General features: G+C 47.2%; 1 protein-coding gene across 1 annotated transcript; it reads left to right on the top strand.

The window, feature by feature from the left end:
- The first annotated feature begins 120 nt into the window (after positions 1–120).
- LOC104290930 (T-lymphocyte activation antigen CD80-like) lies at positions 121–23,117 on the top strand. Its single transcript, XM_009890110.1, has 5 exons — positions 121–208; positions 14,177–14,512; positions 17,207–17,488; positions 19,909–20,034; positions 23,011–23,117. Exons 1-5 carry the CDS (start codon positions 121–123, stop codon positions 23,115–23,117), a joined length of 939 nt encoding a protein of 312 aa, XP_009888412.1.
- Positions 23,118–24,749: the final 1,632 nt, after the last annotated feature.

The following is a 24,749-nucleotide window of genomic DNA, read 5'->3' as shown; positions in this document are numbered from 1 at the left end:
TTTTGCAGGGCGGCAGCAGGCAGGAAGGAGAGGGGTGTGGTGGCTGGTGCTGTGGCTCCTTCGGGCACCGTCCCCCTAACTGTGTCCCCCCTCTCCTCCCGGCCCAGGAGCTACAGGAAGATGGCGTGCCTGCCCATCGCCCCGCCGGCGCTGGCGTTGAGGAGGTGGCTGGGACACGGGCTCTTCGTGCTGCTCTGCCTGAGTTTAGGTAAGCAGGACGGGCCGGTGTGGGAGTGCGGGAGGGGGCATGCTGGGCCCGAGCCTTGTACGGGTCGGCAGGGGACGGTGGCCCTCAGGGCACTCCTTCTGGTGTCTTCTGCCAGGGCTGAAGCTGGGCCAGGGTTTGGGGTGGCTGGCTCTGCTTACCATGGCGGCAAGTGCTGAGGACCCATGAGCTCTTGGCTCCCCAGGCCGGTCGCGCTGCGCTGCCGGTTCTCAGAGGGGCAAAGGTGGTCACCCATCCCAGCTGAGGTGAGAGGAAGGAGGGTGTTTTCAGGCCGGCTGACATCTGTGGGGAGTACGTGATGTGGCCCCTCAGGCTTCAGCTTCGGTGGCAGGGTGGTTTCTGCAGTTTTTTGGATGGCTAAAAGTGAGTGCGTGGTGGGGAAGACGGGGCAGGGTGGTGGGTCGGAGGGGTCCCTGCCGCCTGGGCAGCACCACACACAGCAGGTGCTTTCTCCAACAACATGAGTCCCCATTAGAGGACTGCAAAGGGCTGTCCCCCATCCTTCTCCAAGGACCTGCCTCAAAGCTCACTGAAGTCCACAGGTCCCTCCTGACCTCAAAAGGCTTGGGATGAGTCTTCTCAGCTGTGTGAAATGTTAACCCCGAAACCACACCAAACTCACTTCTGAGCTGGGTTTCATTGTGGATGCAAAATAGGTTGTGCTTATTGGCAACTTTAGTGTTTCCTTGCAGCTAATGATACTCTAGAGCAAACCCAGGCTGGACTGAGGCTTTGATTAAAAATCAAGTGTTGCAAAATTAGGAGGTTTTTATGCTGATTTTGTGAAACTGGGAGATTATTTGATGCTGAGTTTCATTTTGAGTTTTTCTCAGAATCTTAAAACAAAACTCAGATAATTTAACAGGTATTGAATTGCAGAGCTTACTTTTAGAGAAAGCAACCACCTCAAACACCGCTCGTGAGATCTCTGCTCTCCTGTCTTCCCCCTACCTCTGTGCTTGCAAAGCACGTGTCAAGCACGGATGTATTTTGCCCGTCCTGCAATGGGCAAACAGTCACATGCAGAACTATTTCTCTCTCTGTACTGTAAGAGCTTGTGGTATGTTATTAATGTAATTACAAGTGTGTGATAATTTGCTGATGGTGTAGTTTCTCTAAAAAGGATGATGATTCCAAGGCCAAAGACAGGCAATACTTGGATGTACAGTCTGATGCATACTAATATCCAGTACTAGAACCGGGAGTTTGATAATAGAGAATAAGGTGTTCGTATAGTTGTACTTTTTTCAATATGGTTTACTAAGGGAATGATAGTTTATCCTGCTTTCTGTCTCTCCATCTGTGTCTTAGGCCCCTGCTCCTAAGTTTCAAATCCTCTGCCCAGTTTCAAGCAAACTTGACAGGCGGGCAGGGCTGGCAGAGGTGGGGTGTCCTTGCCCTCTACTTGGAAGCCACTGGCTAGCCACGAGCAGCACCCAAACAGTCAGAGCCCACGCTGGCCCTCCTCATGCCCAGCTGACAGAAAGGGCAGGAGGCAGCTGTGAGGAGGCTGCAGGGAGCACCAAGGGCTTGGGAACGGGGTGGGAGGTGTGGGTAGGGGTGCCTGGGCTGCGAAACACAAGGCACAAATCTGTAGGCCAGCAGGGTTTGGCCATCCTGTTTTTGAATAAACTTACTTCTCCAAATCTGATCGATTACAAAATTCTGGGGTTTGATTCTGCAAGAGGTGGAGTAGACAAAAAAAAAGCTTTTTAAAAAGCATTGTATCAGCTTTCGGGACATAATTGTTAGATACTTCCCACACAATGAGTCTGCGGAAGTCCTGGTGCCTCAGGAGCAGGTTGCTTGGCAGACTGATAAGAACAGCACAGCTGATGCACTTCCTTTCTCTGTGCACGCATACACACCCTGCCACCTTTCTCTCCAAAAAGAAGTATTCCTACGTTAGTGACCCTTGAAAATACATGGTACGGTACCCACGAATGAGTGGTAGTAAAACCTTTACTGGGACTTGTAGGTGATGCCTTCCCTAGGTCACCCACAGGGACCACAAGGACCGACTTCTGACCTTGTCGTGGCAAAATGGTGAAGCACTGGGAGACTTCCGTCTCCCTGCCAGTGACTTCCCACGCGTTGTTCAGCGAGTCACCAAGGCCAGCATTTACAGAACTGACCCCGTGTGGGACTGCGCATGACCACATGAAGGCACAGTCAAAGCTGGCACCCAGAGCCTGTGACTACATCTGGCATCCTTGGGTTTAGCCCAGGTGTTCTGCTGCTTCCACACCTCCGTGCTGTAGCACTCCGAAAGGTCCGGTAGCATGCTAGGACGAAAGCAGGTACTCTGTGTATGCTCTATGTGAGTGAAATAGTAATATAGGGAATGCTAGGCTGAATTTTTACATCATAGCTGAAGAAGGCTTTAAGAGGGTCTTAATCAAAAAGGGTTATTTGAAGGTTGTATTTCACAGGAATTGGTGTATGCCCGAGGTATGTAGATACATTTGTTTCCGCTTGAGTTGAATTTTGCTGCTCTGAGGTTCACCTGAGGTGACCCACTGAAATGCCAGTGTAATTTAGAGCTGCTTCTGAGACGTCATCCGCTGCTGGAGACACTGATGTGCATGAACACCCTGCTGTCACAGCACAGTGGAAAAGTGGCAGAATCAAGGCAATTACAGCCTTGATTACAGCACAAACTTATTTATTTATGGTCTGAACATATTGCTGGTATCCCCATGGGCTTGTTTGTCCCCTGCCATTGCACCTTCACACCTACCTATGTATATCAGGATGTTCTCAGTCACAGTTTGTTGTATTAGTGTCCTGGTTGGAGGAAAATGTTGCTAGAAGTGACCCAGTACGACCTTTCCCTGCCCTGTGCGCAAACGCGGCGTAGCCCTTATTGCAGGGCCCCAGCGAGCCTCGTTTTTGTCCATGGAGTACTTCTTTTAGACTTCCCTGGAGTCTTTTCTTCTGCCTGGGGACAGTCTAGTGCTTGGTTTCTTCCCAGTGGTGAAATTTTTTGGGAAGTTTTGAGGAAAATCCCTACAGCTTTTCTGAGTTATTGGAGAGTTGGGAGTGTGGGGAATAGACACTTCCCTCCGCACCACGAGCGAGCGCTGGCTCACAAGTAACTCACTCTGGGAATCCCCTCTCGCATGTTGCTGCCAATAAAGAGCTTGGAGTGGAGCTGGGTTTCAGAAAGGGACAAAGAAGACTGAGAACGAGAAAGATTCCTTGTTTCGTGGCCACCCCCAAATATTGAAATGTCTAGCAATGAGATTTAGCTTGGCGGCTAATTTCCATGCCAGCTCCAGTACGGGTTGTGCCTAGGGCGGATTTCATGGTGGAGATGGCAGAAATTTTTCTTTACATACCAGATTTTCCCACTTGATCACTGGATGCAAATTGAGTTTCTGTCTTATTGCCCTTGCTGCCTTCAGCTGTTTTTTTTAATTTCTTTTTTCGGATGAGTTTCTGTCTCCTCCTGTTTCAGACATGCAGAAAAGTAATGTCTTTGTCAAAAACAAGAGCAGTGCAACTAAGGAACTTCTTTTTCCATCTGTCTGTCTGTCTAGAGTGGAACCTTCTGTAACAGCTTATCTGGAGAAACAGAAACCCAACTAAAGGCGCCTCCTTTTGCTTACAGACTCTGTTTTACTTTTTCTGCTGTGTTTTTGAAGTGAAAGACTTCTTTAGAAAAAAACACAGAAAATTTAACGTAGACAAGCTATATTCTAACACAGTTAAAATACAGTTATCCCACTGCATACTGAGTTTGTAAAGCTACTGGTCAAACACTCCTTTCACCACATTGTTTCCTTTTTCCAGTTAGATCAGAACGAACCCAGATAACTCCGGTAAGCTCACATTACTCTGAGGGCAACAGCTTTTTTGCATTTCTTGGATCACTGAGACATTTGTAACCTTTTTGCAATGTGAATGTCAGACATTCCTGCATTTAAACATGCAAAGTTTGGGGCTGATGTTTTACACAGTGCGGTAGGTTACTGGCAGAAGTTGCCACCCTGTACGCCTTTCCTGCTTGTTGCTGCCGCAGTTCTGAGTTACAAGCGTGGTTTAATGGACAGAATTAATCTGACATAAATGAAGGCTGCCACTGATGGAGTTATCCCCTTACCTCACTTGTGATGAGTTGGTTTTCTGTGGAGGTCAGCCCACTCTCTTGAGTGCCAGTCTGCTTTTACACCCGACGCTGTGTACCCCAGAGGGGTATAGAGACAGGCAGCACAGTTGAGGGGACCAAACAGGTCGTTGGCAGTGAAAAGTGCAATCCTGCTCCCCTCTCCTCTGCTTCTGGCTCTTTCCTCTCCTCCACTTCTCTGTACTAGTTCTGGTACGTGTCTGATCCATGGCTGAGTTAATTCGACTCCCAGCTTAGCAGAAAGTTTCTTCTTTTTCCCTTGTTTTACACCAACGTGGTGTGTTAAACCAGCCTCTGGAGAGCCTGGCAAGGAAAGCAGTGGGACCACTTGGGGTTGGAAGGAAAAGAGGAGCCAAATCACCTCTGCATGTGTGGGGAAGGTGTGGATTGATGCCAGTTTGTCATCTGGTTGCACCAGGAGGCTGTGCCAGGCTGGAGAAGAATTTCCACGTTCAGAGAAACTCTCCTTCCTTTTAAACATGTGTTTCCTACTATAAGGGCTGCGCGCATGTAGATGTGGTATTTTTCATGAGATGGCAAGGCAAATGTGCAGAACTCAGAGAAGACTGTTTGCTTGGCATAAGGAGGTCAGTTTTGCTTTTAAATAAATGAACTTTGTGTTTAATTGTAGCTGTTCTGTCCCCTTGGAGGGACATCACCATCGGGAGTCTCAGGAGGTCATTTGAGAATATGTAAATCTTTCCCAACGCGGAAATGCCACAGGCTTTGCTTCTGCTTTTTCACTGTTGTGCTTTTAAAATATCATTGGTCCCAGGGGACTCCCTGGCTGAAAATAAAAGTGCTGACTGCTGGCTAATGGTGGCATCTCCAGCTATACTGCGCTCAAAAGGCATTCACCTTTTGGCGATCCCAGCATGCTACCGTATCACAGAATCACAGAATGGTCAGGGTTGGAAGGGACCTCTGGAGATCATCTAGTCCAACCCCCCTGCCAGAGCAGGGTCACCTACAGCAGGTTGCACAGGACAGTGTCCAGGCGGGTTTTGGATGTCTCCAGAGTGGGAGACTCCACCACCTCTCTGGGCAGCCTGTTCCAGTGCTCTGCCACCCTCAAAGTAGAGAAGTTCCTCCTCATGTTAAGATGGAACTTCCTATGTTCAAGTTTGTGCCCGTTACCTCTTGTTCTACCAGTGGGCACCACTGAAAAAAGACTGTTCACACACCCCTGGCACCCTCCCTTTAAGTATTTATAAGCATTAATAAGATCCCCCCTCATTCGTCTTTTCTCTAGACTAACAAGACCCAAGTCCCTCAGTCTTTCCTCATAAGAGAGATGTTCTACTCCCCTAATCATCTTTGTAGCCCTTTGCTGGACCCTCTCCAGCAGTTCCCTGTCTTTCTTGAACTGGGGAGCCCAGAACTGGACACAGTATCATATAATATATTGTTAGAAAACACCATCGAGGCAAGTCCCTCTGCACGCCACTGCTCTTGCCATAGCAGGTACCCTCCGGTGTAGTTTTAAATGCCCAGCAAACAAGGATTTCATCCCTCCGCCGTGGGAAGTGCTTTAATCTGAACAGACCTCACCGTCCCGTCAGACACTGCTTCCTGCCAGCCGAGAGAGCTCCGTCGCCGCGCCGCCCTGCCCTGCAATATTCCCAGCCGGTGCCTCCAGCTGCCCCTGCCCGAGTCTCTCATCTCACTCCCTCTGTTGGCTTTTCTAGCTTTTCAACACCTCTGGTCCACTTCGGTCTCGTTTCTTTAGTCATCCTTCAGTTAGTTACCATTCACCATGCTGCACTCTTGTATAGGGCTGTTTAATCTCTCCTTGTGCCAGTCCTTCAGCTGCAGGGTTATTGTCAAGGTTGTTGTCTGCAGAGTGTCCGTGAGTTAGTGTCTGAGCAGGGACCAGGATTTTATAACAAGATAATGGCTGGCAGGCCTGTGGTGGTGTTAGCTGCACTGGTGAATATTGCTATGGCTGTGGGCAAGTACTTTAGAAGAAAAAAAAAAATTGTAATTTTTCTAATTTTGAGTGAGCTTATGTAAGAGGTATCATACTTGATTTTCCTGGTTACTGGGCACTTTCACCTTCTGTTACTTTCAAGAGCAGGCTGGCTACTTGGGGAGCGTGCGAGGCAGAGAGATTTAGCAACCGCTGAAGAAAACTGAGGCCTGAAGCAGTGGGGAGGACCTCAACTTCAAAAGCTGTGCTGAGAGGACAGAAGTATGCAGGGCAATAGCACTGGAGGAATTAGGAAAATTATCTGAGAACATCTTCAGCTGGGAGATACAGAGGAAGTACAAAGTGATCCAGTCAGCAAGGGGCAGAGTCCGCAGGGGAAAAAATTAACAACTTTTATTTTTGTCTTTGTGTGACAAATCTCCCCCAAAGGCCTGTCTCACACAACTTTCACATCTAGTTTCTGCCCGCAAACTGGGAAATCGTAAGAGTGCTGAGCCAGTTGCAGGAATTTGATCTCAAAATGAACTAAAATATGAAAATCCTCCGAGGACATCCGGATTTAATGTTCCCCCTGCCCTTTTTATTCTAGCGAGGTCACCCACTCACTTGCTGGGAACAGAGAACGGGGGAAGATTCAGAAAGACTCTTCCCTTCACTCCTTTCCCCAAGTCAAAGACGTCCTTCCATCCCCATGGATGGTGTCCCTGCTGGTATGCAGCACTGGAGATACGCAAGCCCTCCTTCCTCTCCTCCCTGACCAATACCCATGTGGAGGGCTCCACAGCAAAGAGGAAGATCTTTAGACATTGTATAGTCCCCATCCCACCCCCAAGTACTCTGGCATCTCATCTCCGGCTCCGTGCTTGGACCTGACCTCCCAGCTAGTGCCAAGATTAGAAATTTGCCAACTGGTTTGCAGAGAGTTGCGATCTTACTCATGTTATAAACAAAGCAGACTGGACATACCCAGGCGGTGGGCTTGTCCCAGCATGGGGCAGCAGTGACTCAGAAAGGAGTAGATCTTAATTCCAAGAGGTGCTGAAAGGCAAGCGGGGGACAGGGGGAGAGCAAGAAGGAGGGGTACCGGGAAGGGTACCGGCTGGCTGGAGCTGCCCCAGCGCTGCAGCAAGCCCCTTTGCCAAAGTATTTCAGATTGCCTTTCATCTTCTCTGTTGCTGAATGCTGATCATGGTACTTTTTCGTGATTAATACAGTTTCTTTCCCTTTGAAGGCAGGTTTTTGATGGAGAAGTGACTTAGTAACGGGGCTTCATTTCATTCCCTGCCTGGCTGGGTTGCCTTGCTGGCCTCGTGGCAAAAAGGCGATCGGGGCGCGGCATGAAATCTGCTTTCTGTTGAGCGGCGATTAACTGGAGAAAGCAGAGTATTCGGTCTGCAACCTACAAAGGTAACCACCGTCAGAGGGAGGGCTTCAACGGGAGTACTGTGTGTCTAAAACTGGGACCACATTGGACACCAGCATGTGTTGAGAGCTCCCTGTGAACCAGTCTAAAATGAGTGTACAGTGCCTCACTGCTTGTCAAAGTGTGCTCAGGAAGACAAACAAGTTTGATAGTAATCAACAGGGCCTCGAGTTAACATGCTGCTTGAAAAAAAAATGGGATTAGTGTGTACCCCCAAAGATGGTCTGTCTGCTTTTCACAGCTGCTTCATGACTTCATGATTTCTTCACTAAAGGCTTTGCTTGTGAAACAAGACAGGTTTAAAATGGAACGAAGGCTGCTGAAAGAGTCAGGCACCAAAACACCATAGGGATATTATAATTGTTGCCAAATCACGCAGTACGGATCTGGGCAAAGCAAGGCTACTCTTTTGTTTAGGAGGAATGCGGCAATGCAAAGATGGGAAGTGCATAAAGCTGCGTCAGGGGTGCCGTGTCCTTGCTGTACCGCTTTAAGCAGGGCGCCCTGAGGTGACAGTGCAGAAGCAAGCAGAGATGGACTTCTAGAAAAAACTCTTCAAACTGTTTCCCTACCTCAGGCCTGCCATGACATCATCGTAAAATCAGATTAATCCCATCACTTAATGGCCGCGGGCACACTTAACTAGTGTGAGTGGGTACAGGGAAGCGAGACTGAGTGGAACCGCTGTTGAATGAAGTGCGTCACTGTTTTTCTTTTCTTCGGGATGCCTTCTCTTCTGCTCCTCTCTCACCACATTTGGGATGAGTAAGGGAACATGACCTCGCAAGAGGTCACCGTGACACGAGCGAAGCAAACTGGGTTTGCAGCTGCTTTGCTTTGTGTTGCCAGAGCAGCCTAGAGCAGCAGAAGGGCAGCAGCAGGCCTGTGGTTCATGACCGGAAGGTTGGGCTCCGGGTTGTGCAAGGGGAAAGGGCCACTCCTGCTTTCCCTGCGTGCCCAGACCTGCCTTCGCATGCCTCAACTCGCTGGAGTGGAGTCTGGGTAGAAAGAGCCTTGGAGGCTTGCCAGGTGCTTGTGCCCCGGTTAATGTGCAGTCACAGACTCCTTAAAGAGGACAGCCAGCAGGGTCTGCCACCACCCGCTTTTCTCTGTTTCATCCCATCTTTCTCATTTCACGGAGTCTTTACAGCAAAGAGCAGAGGGAGCTGGTGTTTTTACGTGCTGCTGAAATGTCACAGTGTCTCCACATAGAAGTCACCTGGGCATCTAATGGGGTCTTTCCTGTGAACAGTGCGTTCACAGGAGTCTGTCACAAGGCTGATTTAAATACAAAGCATTGCTTCATGTATTCCAGTGTAGCACAGAACATTTGCTGAATTTTAACTTCATGGAAAGCTTTGGAAGAATCTGATTCCTCACTGGTAAAATCACCTGGGATAAAGAAAAGATCAAGGGGAGGTGTCTAGACCTTTAAAGACCTAGTTTTTCAAAATTTCTCAATTTCTCAAGTGATTATCTGTCTTTCTTGGAAGTCCCCATAAAATACTGCGTTGTTCTCAAAGGACAAATCCTGCAAGTGTGGGGCAAATGTGCTATTCACAGAAAATGAGGGGCCTGAGTTGCAGAATTACCCGGGGACTGTTGGGTGTGATTCCTGCACTGACCCCAGGGGATGGCCACCAGGAGAAAGCCACAGCTCCACAAGACGTGTTTTCCTCAGCTGGCCCAGCGCCAGTTACCAGAAGTGCCCTTGCCTCGCCACGACATGATGTGCACCTCCTCCCAGAGCTGCCCCAAGTCCCTTTTTCCAGTCCACGCACAGGCAGAGGGCAAGAAAGGTGTTGGCGCCCCAGTAGAGCAGGAGTCCCAGGTGCCTGGTCCAGGCAAAGTCAGTGTTGCCAGTAACGTTAAGAGTAGATACCCCGACTGCTGTTGCAAAGATAAATAGGGGACCTTACGGAAAAAAAAAGCAATGCAAGTGTGTTTTGATCCTCCTGTTTTGGGAGGGCCACCAACAATTTGCCTCAGAGCTTTCCGCAGGACTTACAGTAGAAAAAATGTGCAGATCCACTGTCTTACCTGCTGCTTACATGGGGAGGGGGGAGCAAAGGAATCCAGGCCCGCCAAGAAGAACCTATTCCTTCATGTGTGTTGTTTTGTGGCTTGAGTGTGAAACAAGGTAACACAAGGTCAGATCAAACAAAGGCAAAGCAGTTCAGAAGGGCAGAGAAATAGAGGATGGAGGGGAAAGAGAACCAGGAATTATCTGAAGGTTCCCAACAGTTCAGCGCTGCTTCTCTAAAGCATGGTGTGGTCTTTTACTGCCTTTTACAGTGAAATCTCTCTGCAGAACTTCTGTCCCAGAGGCAATCTGCTCTCCCATACTGCCTAACTGTACGTGTGGTCAGGACAGCCAAGCTCTTGGTGGCCAGGGAATTTCTGAAACGCGGCTTGGGCAAGGAGTGAAGGAAATAGGGATACGGGCTCAACAGCTCTCCTGCTTGCTGACTCTCGGAGCAAACAAGAAAGGACGGGTTTCCTCTACACTCACCTTTGCGTTCTCATTAGCCCTGCCATGTGGGGCATCTGCAGCACAGGCATAGTTTGAATGAAACATGTTTTTCTGCCTGGGCAACAGAAAGTCAGCCCTTTCATCAGTTCAGTATTGCCACACGCCACAAGCTTCCAGTGATGGAGCAACATACATGCACAGTTTGTCATCTGGTGGGCTTCAGTGGGTGGCAGGAAGGGGAGGGATCTTTTTTTTTCTAGAAAAGTAATTAAAAATTATTTCCATGGTAGGTACCTCCCCCACAGCCTGGTTACGGAGAGCATTCAGCACAGAAATGGGACAGAACTGAATTTTCATTTTTGCTTTGCAGTTCACCTTTAAAGTGAAAGGGGACTTTTGTGGGGCTGAATGACTCTTCGTGGACTTTGGTTCCTTCAGGCTTGCAGCACTCAGGTTGCAGTTTCAAGCGTGCAGAGCCTTTTAAGGGTAGATGTGACATCATCAGGAGTTTCCAGCCCCTGCACATGTACTGCTGAGGAGGTTTTTGTTCTCCTTTTGGTTGCAAAGGAGACTCTTAGGGGCAAGGCGTGGAGAACCTCATGCAACTCATGATGCGATGTCACCCTGACATTTACTGTACGCCCACTCTTCCCCTATTGCTGCAAAAGAAAACAGAAAATTGTCTTTATCAGGCTCCACAATCCCAAAGTTTGACCGGCTGCTCTTGTGAGTCTCTCCAGCAATAGTAAAAGCTGAACTGTGAGAACAAGTGAAAATGTGGTCGAGGGAAAAAACACACACACGCACAAATGCATGCAGACACACAGGAGGAGGAACTTCAAGAATCACAGCCTAAAGTGGGCTGCTTTTAAGGTGAACAGAAGGAAATGCTTTTTCACACGATATATAATCAAACTGTGCAACTCATCATCACAGGATGTTGTGGAAACCAAAAATATATATGCACTCCTGAAGGGGCAAGAACTGTTCCTGAAGAGTAGGTTTAGCAGTAGCAATTAAACTGCTGATGTCAAAAAATCCCTAAATTCCTGGCTGCCAAAGTATGGCAGTTCTTATCCCTGTGGTGTGAAAGAACTGTTTTTTCTACCATTTTGCTACCAGTTGCTGGCTGACACAGGTCAGCAGGCTGAGTGGGCTCCTGGTCTGCCCCACTGGTTGCTCAGAGTCTGCAATGCATTATAGGGGGAAGTACAGGTAGTGGGGGGAAAAACGTGTTTGAATCTTTTACCTTTGGAAGACCAGTGAAGTGGTTGAGTGGAGGGAACCCAGTTAAAGGAGAACCTGCTCATTTAACTACGTTTTCTATTTTATTAAATTAATATTAAAACATGCCATAGTGTTGCCAGGGCCTCCCCAGTATTTTTCTGTGGATTTCCTACAAATTTAATGTAAAGCATGCAAGTGGGACAGGTGTAGGTGTGCTGCAGGGGAGGGAGTTGAAAGCTTATTTCAACATTTCGTGTTAGGTCCCAGGCTCTCTGTCTGGGATTAACTTCAGCAAGTGACCCCTGATGCTGGCCCAAGACCTGCCTGTGCCAGGGCGCTGGCTGAACATCTGCTTGTCTCCCTCCAGCACCAGCATCTGGAGGACTGCAAACCACTTCACAGAATCACAGAATCACAGAATGGTCAGGGTTGGAAGGGACCTCTGGAGATCATCTAGTCCAACCCCCCTGCCAGAGCAGGGTCACCTACAGCACGTTGCACAGGACAGCGTCCAGGCAGGTTTTGAATGTCTCCAGAGTGGGAGACTCCACCACCTCTCTGGGCAGCCTGTTCCAGTGCTCTGCCACCCTCAAAGTAAAGAAGTTCCTTCTCATGTTAAGATGGAACTTCCTATGTTCAAGTTTATGCCCGTTACCCCTCGTCCTATCACTGGGCACCACTGAAAAAAGACTACTCCCATCCCCCTGGCATCCTCCCATTAAGTATTTGTAAGTATTAATAAGATCCCCCCTCAATCTTCTTTTCTCTAGACTAAAGAGACCCAAGTCCCTCAGCCTTTCCTCATATGAGAGGTGTTCCAATCCCCTAATCATCTTCGTTGCCCTTTGCTGGACCCTCTCCAGCAGTTCCCTGTCCTTCTTGAACTGGGGAGCCCAGAACTGGATGCAGTACTCCAGATGTGGCCTCACCAGGGCAGAGCAGAGGGGGAGGAGGACCTCCCTCGACCTGCTGGCCACACTCTTCTTGATGCACCCCAGGATGCCATTCGCCTTCTTGGCCGCCAGGGCACACTTCATCAGGGTGTGCCACTGGGCACAGGTCAGCACACCACAGGGGTCTCACTGCTGGCTCTGTGACAGCGTCCCAAGGGTCTGTGAGTCACCACAACAATTCCTGTCAGGCAACAAGCTTGTGGCCGTTTTGGACACTTCATCTGAATCTGAATGTCACACCATCCTACTCACACCTTAAGCGCTGCAGTCTGTGCCTGCGTACGATGTAGCTGTGGTTAGACGTTAGCTGTGACAATAATGTGTGAGCCGGCACCAGCTAGACTTTGCTGTGGGTGGGTGGCAGTTCTTAGGCTCAGCTTTGTCAGGTGTTCAGTTCATACTTCAGGCAGAGGCTTTGCACGTGGGATCCCACCTCCACTGACCGGTGATGCTGCACTCTCTTCATCAGTGACACACTGCCTGGTCAGGACTTTCCCACTTTCTCTCTCAGACGGGTTTACTGAGATCTGTTCTGCAGGGAGGGAAGAGGGAATTTGAATCTTCTCTGTCCTGAGGCCAGCTATTTCTTTGTTTTTCTGCTCTTAGTCAATGGAGTGCAATAGATTGGTATCCCCCTTTCACTGCTGGAGATGGGTGCTAAGGTAGTGAGGCTGAGGCAAGCAGAGGAAACGTAAAGCGATGTAAAGCAACCCAACCTTCTGGAATAACAAAGCAGAGTGCACAGGGATAAGCGTCGTCCTGAAGGTTGCACAAACCCAAGCAAAAGCCCAACCGTCTGCCCTGGCCTGGCTACAGCACAGGACTGTGCGTCAGTACTGTGTTGCTCTTCCAGCAACAGCAGGAGCTCCTTGCTAGGCTGCTCCCTTCCATTTTAGGTCCTGGGCCCTACCCCCTGGAAAGAGGAAAGGGAGTGGGAAAACAGGGCTGATCACAGGGGCAGCATGCGTAGAAGTCATGCTGCGAAGCAAGGGGATTACTGCGAACCTAGTGAAAGTTGTACCCAATTTCCCCCTTGCAAGGGCATCAGTTTGTTATTGTAGGCACATGCCTGTATACTAGGTATGGCACCGACACGGTTGCTGGGCAGGAGTTGGGAAATGTCTGTGCTGGTTTGCAAGTAATCCCAAGGGAGGCCCCTGGGCCTTCACAAATATAAATTTGTTTTAGCTAGACTTCGCAAAATTGTTCATTTGCTAGTACTAGGATGCTGATGTTAGTGTGGCTGTAACCTTTGTTTATTATTGTAGGGTTGCTTCTAGCTTCTAGGATCTTAAAAGATTTGGCTTTTTTTTCTTTTACCAAAAAAACCCTTTCAAAAAAAAACCCCCCAAATCCCCAAACTGGGGCCCTGTCTGGCATGCAGGGAACCCACTGGAGGGTGACACACTGGGCTCTGAAAAGGGAGACCAGAGGATACAGCAGTTTGGGCATGTATGTTTTTATCCCTTTACATTAATAATGGCAATTCTTTACTCTGAGGTGTGGGTTTTTTTAAGGGGCCAGCAAAATTTCTGTTCAGGCAGGTGACTCTCCTGCCTTTGCCTTCAGTAGTTCATGCAGAAATTGTTGTGTACCTGCTAGCTCAGCATCCTAATTAACACTGCAGCATCATGTGAAAGGCATTGCCAAGGTAGCCCTCCCCTCCGTGCAGACCTGAAGTTGTAAACAGCTCGGTGGGTGATGAGGGACATCAGTGGGCACAGACAGAGCTGAAAGAGATGATCTCTATGCAGCAGGTCCTAGGACAAGGCTATACCACTGTCTCACTGACTTTTGTTTGCCCCCCACCTACAGGCTATGCGCTGGAGAAGAAAGTAGTCAAAAGCAAACTGGGAGAAAAAGTCGGCCTGCCTTGTTGTCATGAAATTCCGAGCTCGGAAAGCCTACATAATTACCGGGTCTACTGGCAGACGAACACCACAGAGGTAGTGCTTGCTTACGCAGAGGGGAAGGAGATCTCCAAGCACAAACGGTATGAGAACCGGACAGAAATGGACTCCAGGAACTTCACCCTGTGGATCTCCCCCGTGGAAATCCTGGACAACGGCCCTTACCAGTGTGTAGTTCAGCACAAATCTTCGCAGAACTCATTTGTTTTGTGTGATGAGACTGTCACCCTCTTTGTTACAGGTAGGTGGATTGCCTCCCAACACCTGAGGCTTTACCATGCCAACTTCTGGGGGTAAGAGACACTCCTCCAAGCTTTAGTCATAGTGTAGCAGATAGATAGACTTTCATCGGGAAGCCTAAAAGAGTGCTGGAAGGTGTGTTAAGGTCCCTGTATTTCCATTCTAAGAGCTTCCCTCCTTATCTTTCCAAAGCTACCCTATGTACAGAAAATTCATCTTACCTACCACCAGCCTACCATCCTCCCCTTGATGCCTCCCTCTTGGGCGAGGACCTCTCCCAGGACACCTCTCCAGGTACCACTGCTGGTAGGTGCCCTAGGCCACCTCTGCCCCCTGCTGTCTTTTGGCCAAAGCAGAGACCAAGCCCTTGGTGCATGGGAAGCATCCAAGCCGAAAGAGGAATGGGCTGACATTGCTCCTCTGTGGCCACAGCAGCATCCCAGCCCTGCATCCAATCCCTTGGGAGCCCAGGGTCTCCAGGGGGCTGACCAGCTCTCTGGCTACACTGCAGCTCTACAACCAAAGGCTGAACTCAGCTGGAGATTTGAAACTTTTTACCTTAAAGAAACAACCCGAGTTCCTTTGCTCAAAACGAATCTGAATCTTTTCTTGGAGGCTACAAAAAGTTCCATTGACATTATTTTCCATTTCCACCACTGGTTTTGTGGCAGTTGGTTTCAACCAAAGGCAGAGATACTGGTAACACATATAAATATATCCATGCATTTGAATACCTTTAGCAGCAGAGAGTTCCAGGAATATTCCAGACAAGCCGGTGAATGAGAATTCCCCATTTGGAGAGAGATTTGTCAGCAAACAAAACCAAGCTCCTGAAGTTTGGCATTGCCTGCCTGGCTGAGGGCATGGTGGGCATATGTGCAAGGAGACAAATTTAGTGATCTTTCTGGGAACCGATATGAAAAAAGGGAAGTGAACTGCCAGCACCCTCTCTAACCAAGAGGGCTGAGGAGTCAACTGCATGAAAAATGTGAAATAACGGCTCTCTTTTCCTCCTTGCAAATACTCCAGTTTCTTTCCTTCCAGAAATCCCCTTGCTGTCTTAATAGGCCAGTTGTAATCACTGTGGTAGACTTCTGCTCCCTTTGGAAAAGTGGGATCGGTTATTGTGGCTATCAGGAAAGGGAGAAGTCCCCTTGCCCCTGCTGGAATCTGGCTATCCTGAGAGAGGTGAAAAGGTGTTACTCCCTGATGACTGATCAGGGAGCCTTGGTGAAGCTGTCTGGGAGGTTTTAAGGGCCTTTCCAGGCTGGATGTCAATGCTGTATTGCTCAACAGATAGTGGCCCTGGAAGGAAATCTGTGTCTCTCCTTGCCCACCACTGGTTGGGCGTGCAATGTTGAGCAAGTTTATTTCACTGGTTACTTGGTAGCCTAGACGATGGGTTCATGGTCATCAGAAACCATAGAAGACACGCTACGACCGCAAGACCATCTGCCTTGCGCAGATCCCACCAGTCACGTGGTCAAATGGTGAGTCAGGCAGGGAGCAATGGCAGACAAAACCTTAGCTGCTCCAAAAAGGGTCAGTTTGCAGTGAGATGAGCAAGCTGCTACAGCTTTCTGCCTGGCCTTGCCATGGCTGGGGCTAGTGCCTGAGGGGGTGTGCAGGCTATGGACCTACAGCTGGAAGGGGTGGGAGGGAGTGTTTGGTCCCTTTAGCAGCAGCGGTGGTGTGACTTACACCCACCAGGAAGCCACACACTACGTTTCTTTTTCCGACTGGTGCCTCTCTTGCTTATGTGGTCCCATGGAGATTTTTCCAGTGGGAGACTTGCCTTAAATAGTTCCTTTGCTACCCCTTGCCTCCTCTTCCTCACCCTGGGCTGTTCAATTGCAACCCGTGGGCATCCTGAGTTGTGCCAATGCAACTGTTTACAGTAACACAGTGAAGCAGATTGGCAAAGGGAAGTGGGCCTAAAATGACACCACCTTTCTTCTCCTTCTTCACTCATATTAGTCCTCTCATCCATTTCACTATGCAGCCTTGCAAACACAGCAATACATCTGACCAGGAGGGAAGGCATGGAACAAGCTGGCTGGGTGGGAAATCTCTGAAAATAGGCTTTGGCGATGAGAAAAAGGTCCAGTGCAAACATGATCTGGGAGGACCTGTATATTGCTATGCATTTCTGCAAAAACTAGTATGACTGGGTCTTGCTCCCAGCTGGGCTTTCTGGAGGGGCTGTCGTGCAGGAAACGTAATTCAGTCTCTTGCTGGCCATCCTGGCTGAGAGACCAACATGTGACTCATCTCCTCTCCCAACAGAGATGGACCCTTTGTGAGCTTCTGGCTGGGAAGGGACTAATGAGGGAGGGAAAAGGAAATAATTGTCTACTGTTGCCTGTAATACGGATTTTTATTCAGTCCTGTATTTTTCCTACCTGTTTTATGATTCCTTCTGTTGTTCCACAAACTGCTGTATGTAGAGAGAAACAGTGGCATTGGAGAGGTGGGGTCATGAAGCCTGTATACTGCCCAGGGAGGAGAAGAAGCAAAGGTCAAGCCCATATCCATTCAAGGCTGTGGGGAGAATGCTAAGGCACAAGAAAGACCAAACAGGCTATGACAGAGGAAGAATGCCCTGTGGAGGAGTCTTTGCTTTGACTGTGGGTGCTCAGAACTGTAGCCCTCACTGTAATCTGACAGAATGGTAACTAAATCTTTCTTGCTTCAGCTGATTTCAGTAAGCCGAACATAACAGCAGACGTATCCACTTATTCTTGTGAATCAACTGAGATGGTGGTAAGCTGTTCTTCTCATGGAGGTTTCCCCAAGCCCAAAATCTCTGGAACCCTCAACAACGTGTCCGTGGTGTGGAACATCAGCTGGGTGTCCGAGTCCAGCTTCAGCCCGTACAACATCACTGGCGAACTGCGGCTCAACGTGACCAAAGACGTCAGCATCACTTGCTCCGTTGAATACAATGGCTTTGCCAAGTCCACCAGTTTGCTTCTGAGTAGGTTTTGTTAATAGTTTGTGTTACAAAACCATTCTGTTGAACCTGCTGAGTTGCCTCTCTGAGAAAGCAGTAGGTTTGGTGAATCAGTTCATGCAAGGATCCCACCTGTGAGCTGCTCACCAAAATAGAGCCTTTGAAAGGCTCTAAGACAGCAGGGATGGGAGAAGAGAGTTACAGCAGTGACTGACAAGCAGAGATGGCTCTGGCTTCCTTCCGCTCTCCTGTGAGTCACAGCTGGGCTACAGGGCAGCTGGATCCTGTTGTGATCTGGTGATGTCAGCCTTGGTGACCACCATTGGGTGCCCCTCTGTACCAGCATAATTTTGCTGCCAGTTGGGTGACACAGACCTGGTACTCGAATGGAAGGCCTTGAGAAATGTGTGTGCCTCAAAAGCCACAGGTTGCATTTAAAAAGAATTTCCTCATTTAACAAGCATGCTTGTTCCTGCTTCAGTGACAGACGCTGTCAGCTGGGGTCTAGAAAATATTCTGCTTTCATACACGTCTTTAATATAGGGTTAACTCATACAGAAAAAAATCCATCACTGTGCGTGGCTTAAAAGTGATAACATAACAGATAAGTCTGTGCTTTGAAAACCCTGAGGCACAAGTGGAAACAGCATGAGGGAAGGCAGTACACTCCAGTCCAGATGTTGTGCAGTAGAAGGGGATTTACAAGAAAATTCTTAAAAACAAAAGGATTTTTTTTAATGTTGTTACCAAAAAATTATTCTGAAATGTCTCTGGGTCTGATGTTTTCACTGTAGAGATAAGGACACCTTCAAGGGAAGCTAGAAAGGTGCTACTTTTCCAAGGGAATTGGACCTTATTCATCAAAGTACCTTATTCATCAATCTTACTAAAATTAAAGGGGCTCGTGAGGAGAGATGCCATTCAGCTTCAGGATGCATTCCAGAAATTAGTGCTATATGAATATTGGTTATTGGTGGATGTAGTTCATAATGCCCCTACAGATGGTAATGGAAGAATGTTATTAATATCATACCACATAGAAAAGGAGAGCAACAAAAAAAAGGTAGTAATAGTAATACACTGTTATTACACAGTTTCTCAGAGGAGGGTGTAATCAACAGTGACAACAGCAGTCACCAACCCCCCACTTTTTTGTTTTTAAGATGTGAAATCACTCCCATTTTGGTATGATGAAAATGGTCCTCCTAACAAGTCTTTCATGAACATGGAGTTCCAGACAGAATACAGCCTCCAGTAAATGTAGGAGGCAAACCCTACAGTGGAGGGGAAGATCGTACAGCAGATCAGGATAGTGTCTTAGAAGTTGAATGTTGCTTAATTGTGCCAGATGAAGATGATGGGAATCTGAAGACCTATGAATATGCACCAAATCTGTCCTTCCTGTTGAATTAAGGTTATCCTGTACTGTACAAGAATGGCCCATTATCTACTCTAATATCCAAGTGGCAGAATGGTCATCTTCAGTGGTGAAAAGCCAAAGGCTCCGGAGCCACTGAAACTGAACTCTGCCACAATGCCCTGTTCCTGCCATGCAGAAAAAAAGTCCATTCTAGTCTATTTAATGCAACATTCTCCATCAACTGTGCATTCAGAAGGAAAAAAAAAAGGCACAGATTTGGTGAAAACAGTAAGAAAAAATGCAGATTACCTTTGAGAATGGAAGTTGTCTAGAAATGGATTCAGACTTTTCCACCAATCCTAACCAGTTTCTTTAAAACCAGCTTATGTGTTTTTAAATATTGCCTGTCTCGGTCCTGTTCTGGACAAAGATCCAGCATTTCAGATTCTCTCCTATGAGGAGGGGCTGAGAGAGTTTGGGCTGTTCAGCCTGGAGAAGAGAAGGCTCCGGGGAGATCTTATTGCTGCCTTCCACTACCTAAAGGGGGCCTACAGGAGAGCTGGGGAAGGACTTTTTACTAGGGCATGTAGTGATAGGACGAGGGGAATGGCTTTAAACTGGAAGAAGGCAGGTTTAGATTAAACATCAGGAAGAAGTTTTTCACTTTAAGGGTGGTAAGGCACTGGAACAGGTTGCCCAGAGAGGTTGTTGAGGCCCCATCCCTGGAGGTGTTCAAGGCCAGGCTGGACGTGGCCTTGGGCAACCTGGTCTAGTGGGAGGTGTCCCTGCCCATGGCAGGGGGGGTGGAACTCGATGATCTTCAAGGGCCTTTCCCACCTAAACCGTTCTATGATTCTATGATTCTGTGGATGCGTTAAAAACTTCAGCGCATAGCAAATGTTGGGGAATGGAAGAAATTTATGTGCCAACTTTGTCAGTTTGTTTATTGAATAGGTACATTTTCAGGCTGAATATCTGAGTTAGAATTTGGTCAGAATCACCAAAATTCAGATACCTGCTCTTACATGAAAATGTCAATGTGTTGTTGGGTCCTTTATTTATGTTTTATTTTTTTCTGTCTCAGAAAAAACAAATAACTGTATTGTCCCTACTGTGCCTCCATCTTACAATGTCATTACTGCTTCAAGTATCATCATTATCATCTTCCTTTTGGCTATCACCCTAGCAGCAAGATACCTTCCAAGGCGTGGTAAGTGTAGCTCCTTTTTCAAGACACAGTCTTTTACTGGTTGTGGAGTTTCTGTGTAAAATATGCATTAATAGAAACTATACTGACACATTAGGTATTTTTGTACTGTCTTCTCATTTCCTTTTTTTTTTTTTTTTGTGTTGTTCATGCAGCATCTACTGTCACAAAATCTAAGTCCAGCTCAGGACTTTCCTACATTTTGTGTGCAGGCAGCACTAAGGTTCAGGTTTGAGAGTGAAGGGGTGATGGGGTGTTTTGACAGCAGAATATTTCTGAAATCAAAGGTATACGGAATTGAAGAGATTCACAAAGGTCCATTTTTATGTACTAAGATGCTTGAAGATGCCAAGAATCTTGATGATCATGATAGATACTGCTGAGCACTGACAGTTTCAAAATGGGATCTCTCTGCACACCCTACTTAGACAATCCCTTAGAAAAGTCACAGAGCCAAAGTTACAAAAATATATAGGGCCACAAAAGGGACTTAAGCATAGCAATGTCCCACTTTTAGGAGAACCTCAAACAGGAGAGATGGATTTGTGTTCTTCGTGTGGCCAAAAATGGCATAGGTGAGGTGCCCTGTCCCACCCTGTGAAGTCTTCACTAACTCCAGGTATGTCTCCGGCAGTTTTTCAATGCCAAAGAGGACCTCGAGCATCTCAGAGTTAGCTAGCAGCTGAGTAGATTATTTTTTTTTGGTGGCTCAAAAAAAAAAAATCTCATCTGTTAGCTCTTGCTCCTAATCATGTCTAAGCTGACCTAGCCAGAATGTCCTTGAAGATGTGGGTAGACAGCTAATGGATTTATAAAGGCAGCTGGACATCCAGCCAGTATTGAAAGTCAACAGCAGTAGATGTCCTATCCACACCCTGTTAGCAGTTTTGAAAAGCAGTCCTGGAGAAAGACAGCAGGCCTTGCAACACGTTATAAATATCAACCAATCAAGTTCTGTCAGGTCACTGGGGAAGTCAAGTCTGGAGACAAGAACCCCAGACAGAGCACTCTATGTTCAGCTGACTTAAACCAGAAGCCACCGGTCTGAGAGTCTAAGTTCATCCCAGTCGCATTGGTATCCCCCTTTGGAAAGAGGTTATTTGCTAGGCAGCAGGGACTCGGTTCACTTAGGGATGCTTGTAAGTTTGTCACGCTTGTGTCTTCTGATACTTCTATTTCAACTTCAGGCAACTTCACTTCCAAGTTAGAGGTGTGGAGGTAGAACTACTATTTTTCTTTTCCCCTCCTCACCAACCACATCTTTTCAAAAACCAATGTGACCACTGAGTCAGCCTGGGCTAATTTTCGTTTTGGTGCTTTATCACAAATAAAGGAAGCTTCCGGAAGGCAGTGACTCTTGGCTACACCTGTGCACGTCCTCATTTTCCACTCATGTGCCCCTATGACACCAGTGCTGTTTCTCCCCTGCTGTTCCCTGGGGCTATGTCAATGGCAAAGCAGCAAGCAGGCTGAAACCAAGAAAATCACAGCTGACCACAGCCTGTGCTATTAGCTGCATGGATAATGAACTTCTAATTACAGGAAAAAATGAACTGGAATTGGAGGATTTCGCTCTAAATAAATACAGGCTAGAAATTAAAAGGTTCCTTACCATTAAATTAGTAAGATTCTGGAGCATTCTGAGATAGCCTTTTATATAGAAACCAAATTGCTTCTAAAGTAGATGTGAAAAGCATACCAATGTGGCAGAATGTGCTCACCTGCAACTGCATGGGACATAGCCGCATCAACTGGAATTTCCCTTTCAGTCCCATTTTCCTAATATGCAGAGGGAGTAGACTTGCCGAGTCAGGTGGTGCTATTTTGTACAGCCACTTTCCAGACCAGGCGTATACTGTAAGAAACCGAAGCTAGACTTTCAATCCAACTTCCCAGTTTGTACAGTTGTCGCATTTCGGTGCTGCTGTGTATTGCCACCCGGCTAGGAAGGGAAATATCTGTCCTGAGAGTGCTTGCTGCTGGTGTTGCTACAGGTGACCTTTCAAGAGCTATTGTGGGAGCTCAGAATAGGTCTGAGCGTACCTCTGTCGTGCTGGTGTATGGAAAGCTGCGCTGGGAGCTGCATTGATGCTAAGAGTGGTTTCTGCGCTAAGAAAGCCATGCTTCAAAGAGCTGAAGTGTGGGAGGGAAGAATAGAAAGATAGCGCAAAACGGAAATAAGGGTTCTCAGATGTGTGATTGTGGTGGTGACCAAAACACGTAGATGCTTTGTTGAGGTTCACTATGCCCTGCTTTGAGGAGCTCACAGGCTAACTTGCTTATAAGAATGAAAGCTCTAGATTTTTTTTAATGGCTTTTCAATTAATTTAACACAAAGCACCAAGATTAGACCAAGATTGTGGTCACTTATAGAATGGCTTAGGATCCATGTTGCAAAGTTTGTGCAAGTACAATTTACTGTAATAGTACAGTAACATTCAGCTTGAATTGTTAAAACAAAAGTCGTTCATAGATATTGAGATACTAAGGGGACCTGTTTAATCAGAACTACTTTTAAAGCCCCGAAAGAGTTGATTGACTGGTTCTACCGACGGCATTCTTTCATTTGCTTGGTAAAGTGCATTTAGTGACATCTAACTTTTACCATTATTTCCCTTGTGACATTATATCAGCATGTCATTATATCACCTGTCTTTGTGCCAGGCTGAGGTCCTAGCCCTGTGCTAATGAGAACTGTTTTATCCATATGAATCTATATAGATAAAATTTATATATAACAGAGCTTTCTGTCAGATCAGACTATGGCTATGGGCCAGCCATATTCAGATGTACCGCAGGGATGAGTCCTGCCAAGGAAAAACAGAAGTAACTAGACCTAAAAGATTTCTTTTTCTTTAATTTCTTCTCTCCTCTCTCCCCACTGTCAGTTATACTTTACTTTGTTGAAGAAGACATTTGGATTCAGCACTTTCGTGTCTTCTGGAATTCCAGATACTAACAAGGGATTTCCTTTTTCAGTCTGTTCTCACTGTTGTAAGACTCAGGATTCAGTGGAAGAGGGTGTGAAAGAATGTACGAAGACACCCTTGAGCTCTAAAGTGACATCTGAAACATCATCTGTATGACCAGATCGCATTTGCAGGTAATTTTCTTCACCATTCTTCTCGTGCCAGAATAGCTTCTCAAATACTATTATATTCTCGTGTGATGTTAGCTCACAGAACCATGTATGACTTTTAATATGAGTGTGTGCTGTCCTTTAGGGTAAATAAAAGTTGGTAGGGCCCTATTGCCAACTTAGACACATGGTGTTTCTCAGCCAGGTAACTAGAGGAATGATGCTCTTGTTGCTTGTGGGGCACTGCTTTGTTTGGGTTTTTTCAAATTTCTAGAGGTAAATCTAGTGAAAAATGTTAGAGGACCACATTTCCTGGGCTGCTAAGCTGCTTTCTCCATAGAATGGGCCCTGCACGGATGGTGTCAGCCACATGCCTGATCTGATGCATAAACATGGGAATATCACTGATGATAGAAATGAAGGATTAACTAAATGACTGTGAGGGAGAGGTCAACGATGAGCCAATGATTCCAGTTTTCCCAGGAAGATTAGCAATGCCAGTCCGCTTCTGAGATACCTCCATTCCCTTCAGCAGCTGGAGGAAGTTTCCCCTCCAAGACTTGCCCAGGAAACACTCGTATTTCAGAAGGAGCTACTTTCAATAATGAGGTGTTGTGAAGGATGGGCTGGAGAAAAGTCTGGCTTACCACGGTTTTATGACTACAAAGCATTGTATTCATTTGGGCTTGAAAGCTCAGCTGTGTTCAGGGCTGTGTCCTCCAATAAGATATTTTTCAAGTCAAAGGACTTAAGGAAAGATTAGCAGCTAACTGGTCTTGTTCACATCATTATCCAGGTGACTGCATTTCCTGCTTTCACCACAGCATGCTGAATTGCCAGGGTAATGCCGTAGAGTAACAACTGTAGAGTCCTAGAAGTCATGAATTTGTCACGCTGTGCGTTGCGGTAATCTAAAAGCTTAACATTTTTGAAATGGAAAAGAGGGGAAACTATCATTCAGGCCACTCATCTCATTTCCAAACTAGACCACCCACTCATGTTTTCCTCTGGGGAAGGCCCTATCTGGAACAGATACTAGAGCCCTGGTTAGCATGAATTCTGGGGGCTTTTGTGATGGGAGTGGCAGGAGTTCACCTACTGCATAAATCCATTCTGCCACATTCCTCTTTTGTTATAAAAGTTTGCCAGGCTCTTTCTGTAAGTGGCTGGCGTTTACCAACTCCAGTGCCTGGAATGGCTGCTGGCTGTGGACAGGGGTGGAAGCTGTGAGCTAGGACAAAGTAGTGCTTCCTTAGTAGCTGACTGTCATCTCGTAACTGTGGGATGCGCTGAGCCATGGCCCATTGCTGCTTAAATAGGGTAGCGCATTCGTTAGTCATCCTCCCGTCGCAGAGGAATGGCACCTCTGTGTGGTCCAAAGGGTTTCACAGTACGCGTTGAGCCAGTCTGTAGCTCGCTGCGGTGCCTATCTTGAGCTGTCTAGGTCTGAACAGCTCTGTCTTTACTGTAGTAGGAGCCCTCTTGTGGAGGGCTATTGCAAGTGATTCCTGTTTGTCTCAGCTCTGCAACATTCTGCCTTACATTTAGGGTTAAGAAGAAGGGGAGAGAAAATCAGTAAAATCTTTTCTTTGTGTCCCTCAGGTTTCTTATCCTGTGTATTCTGCACTGCAGTCCCCAC

This window comes from Charadrius vociferus, unplaced genomic scaffold, assembly GCF_000708025.1.
Source record: "Charadrius vociferus isolate BGI_N301 unplaced genomic scaffold, ASM70802v2 scaffold287, whole genome shotgun sequence".
Classification (NCBI taxonomy): domain Eukaryota; kingdom Metazoa; phylum Chordata; class Aves; order Charadriiformes; family Charadriidae; genus Charadrius; species Charadrius vociferus.
The sequence above is the reverse complement of the archived record's forward strand: the minus strand, read 5'-3'. Positions and strand labels throughout refer to the sequence as shown.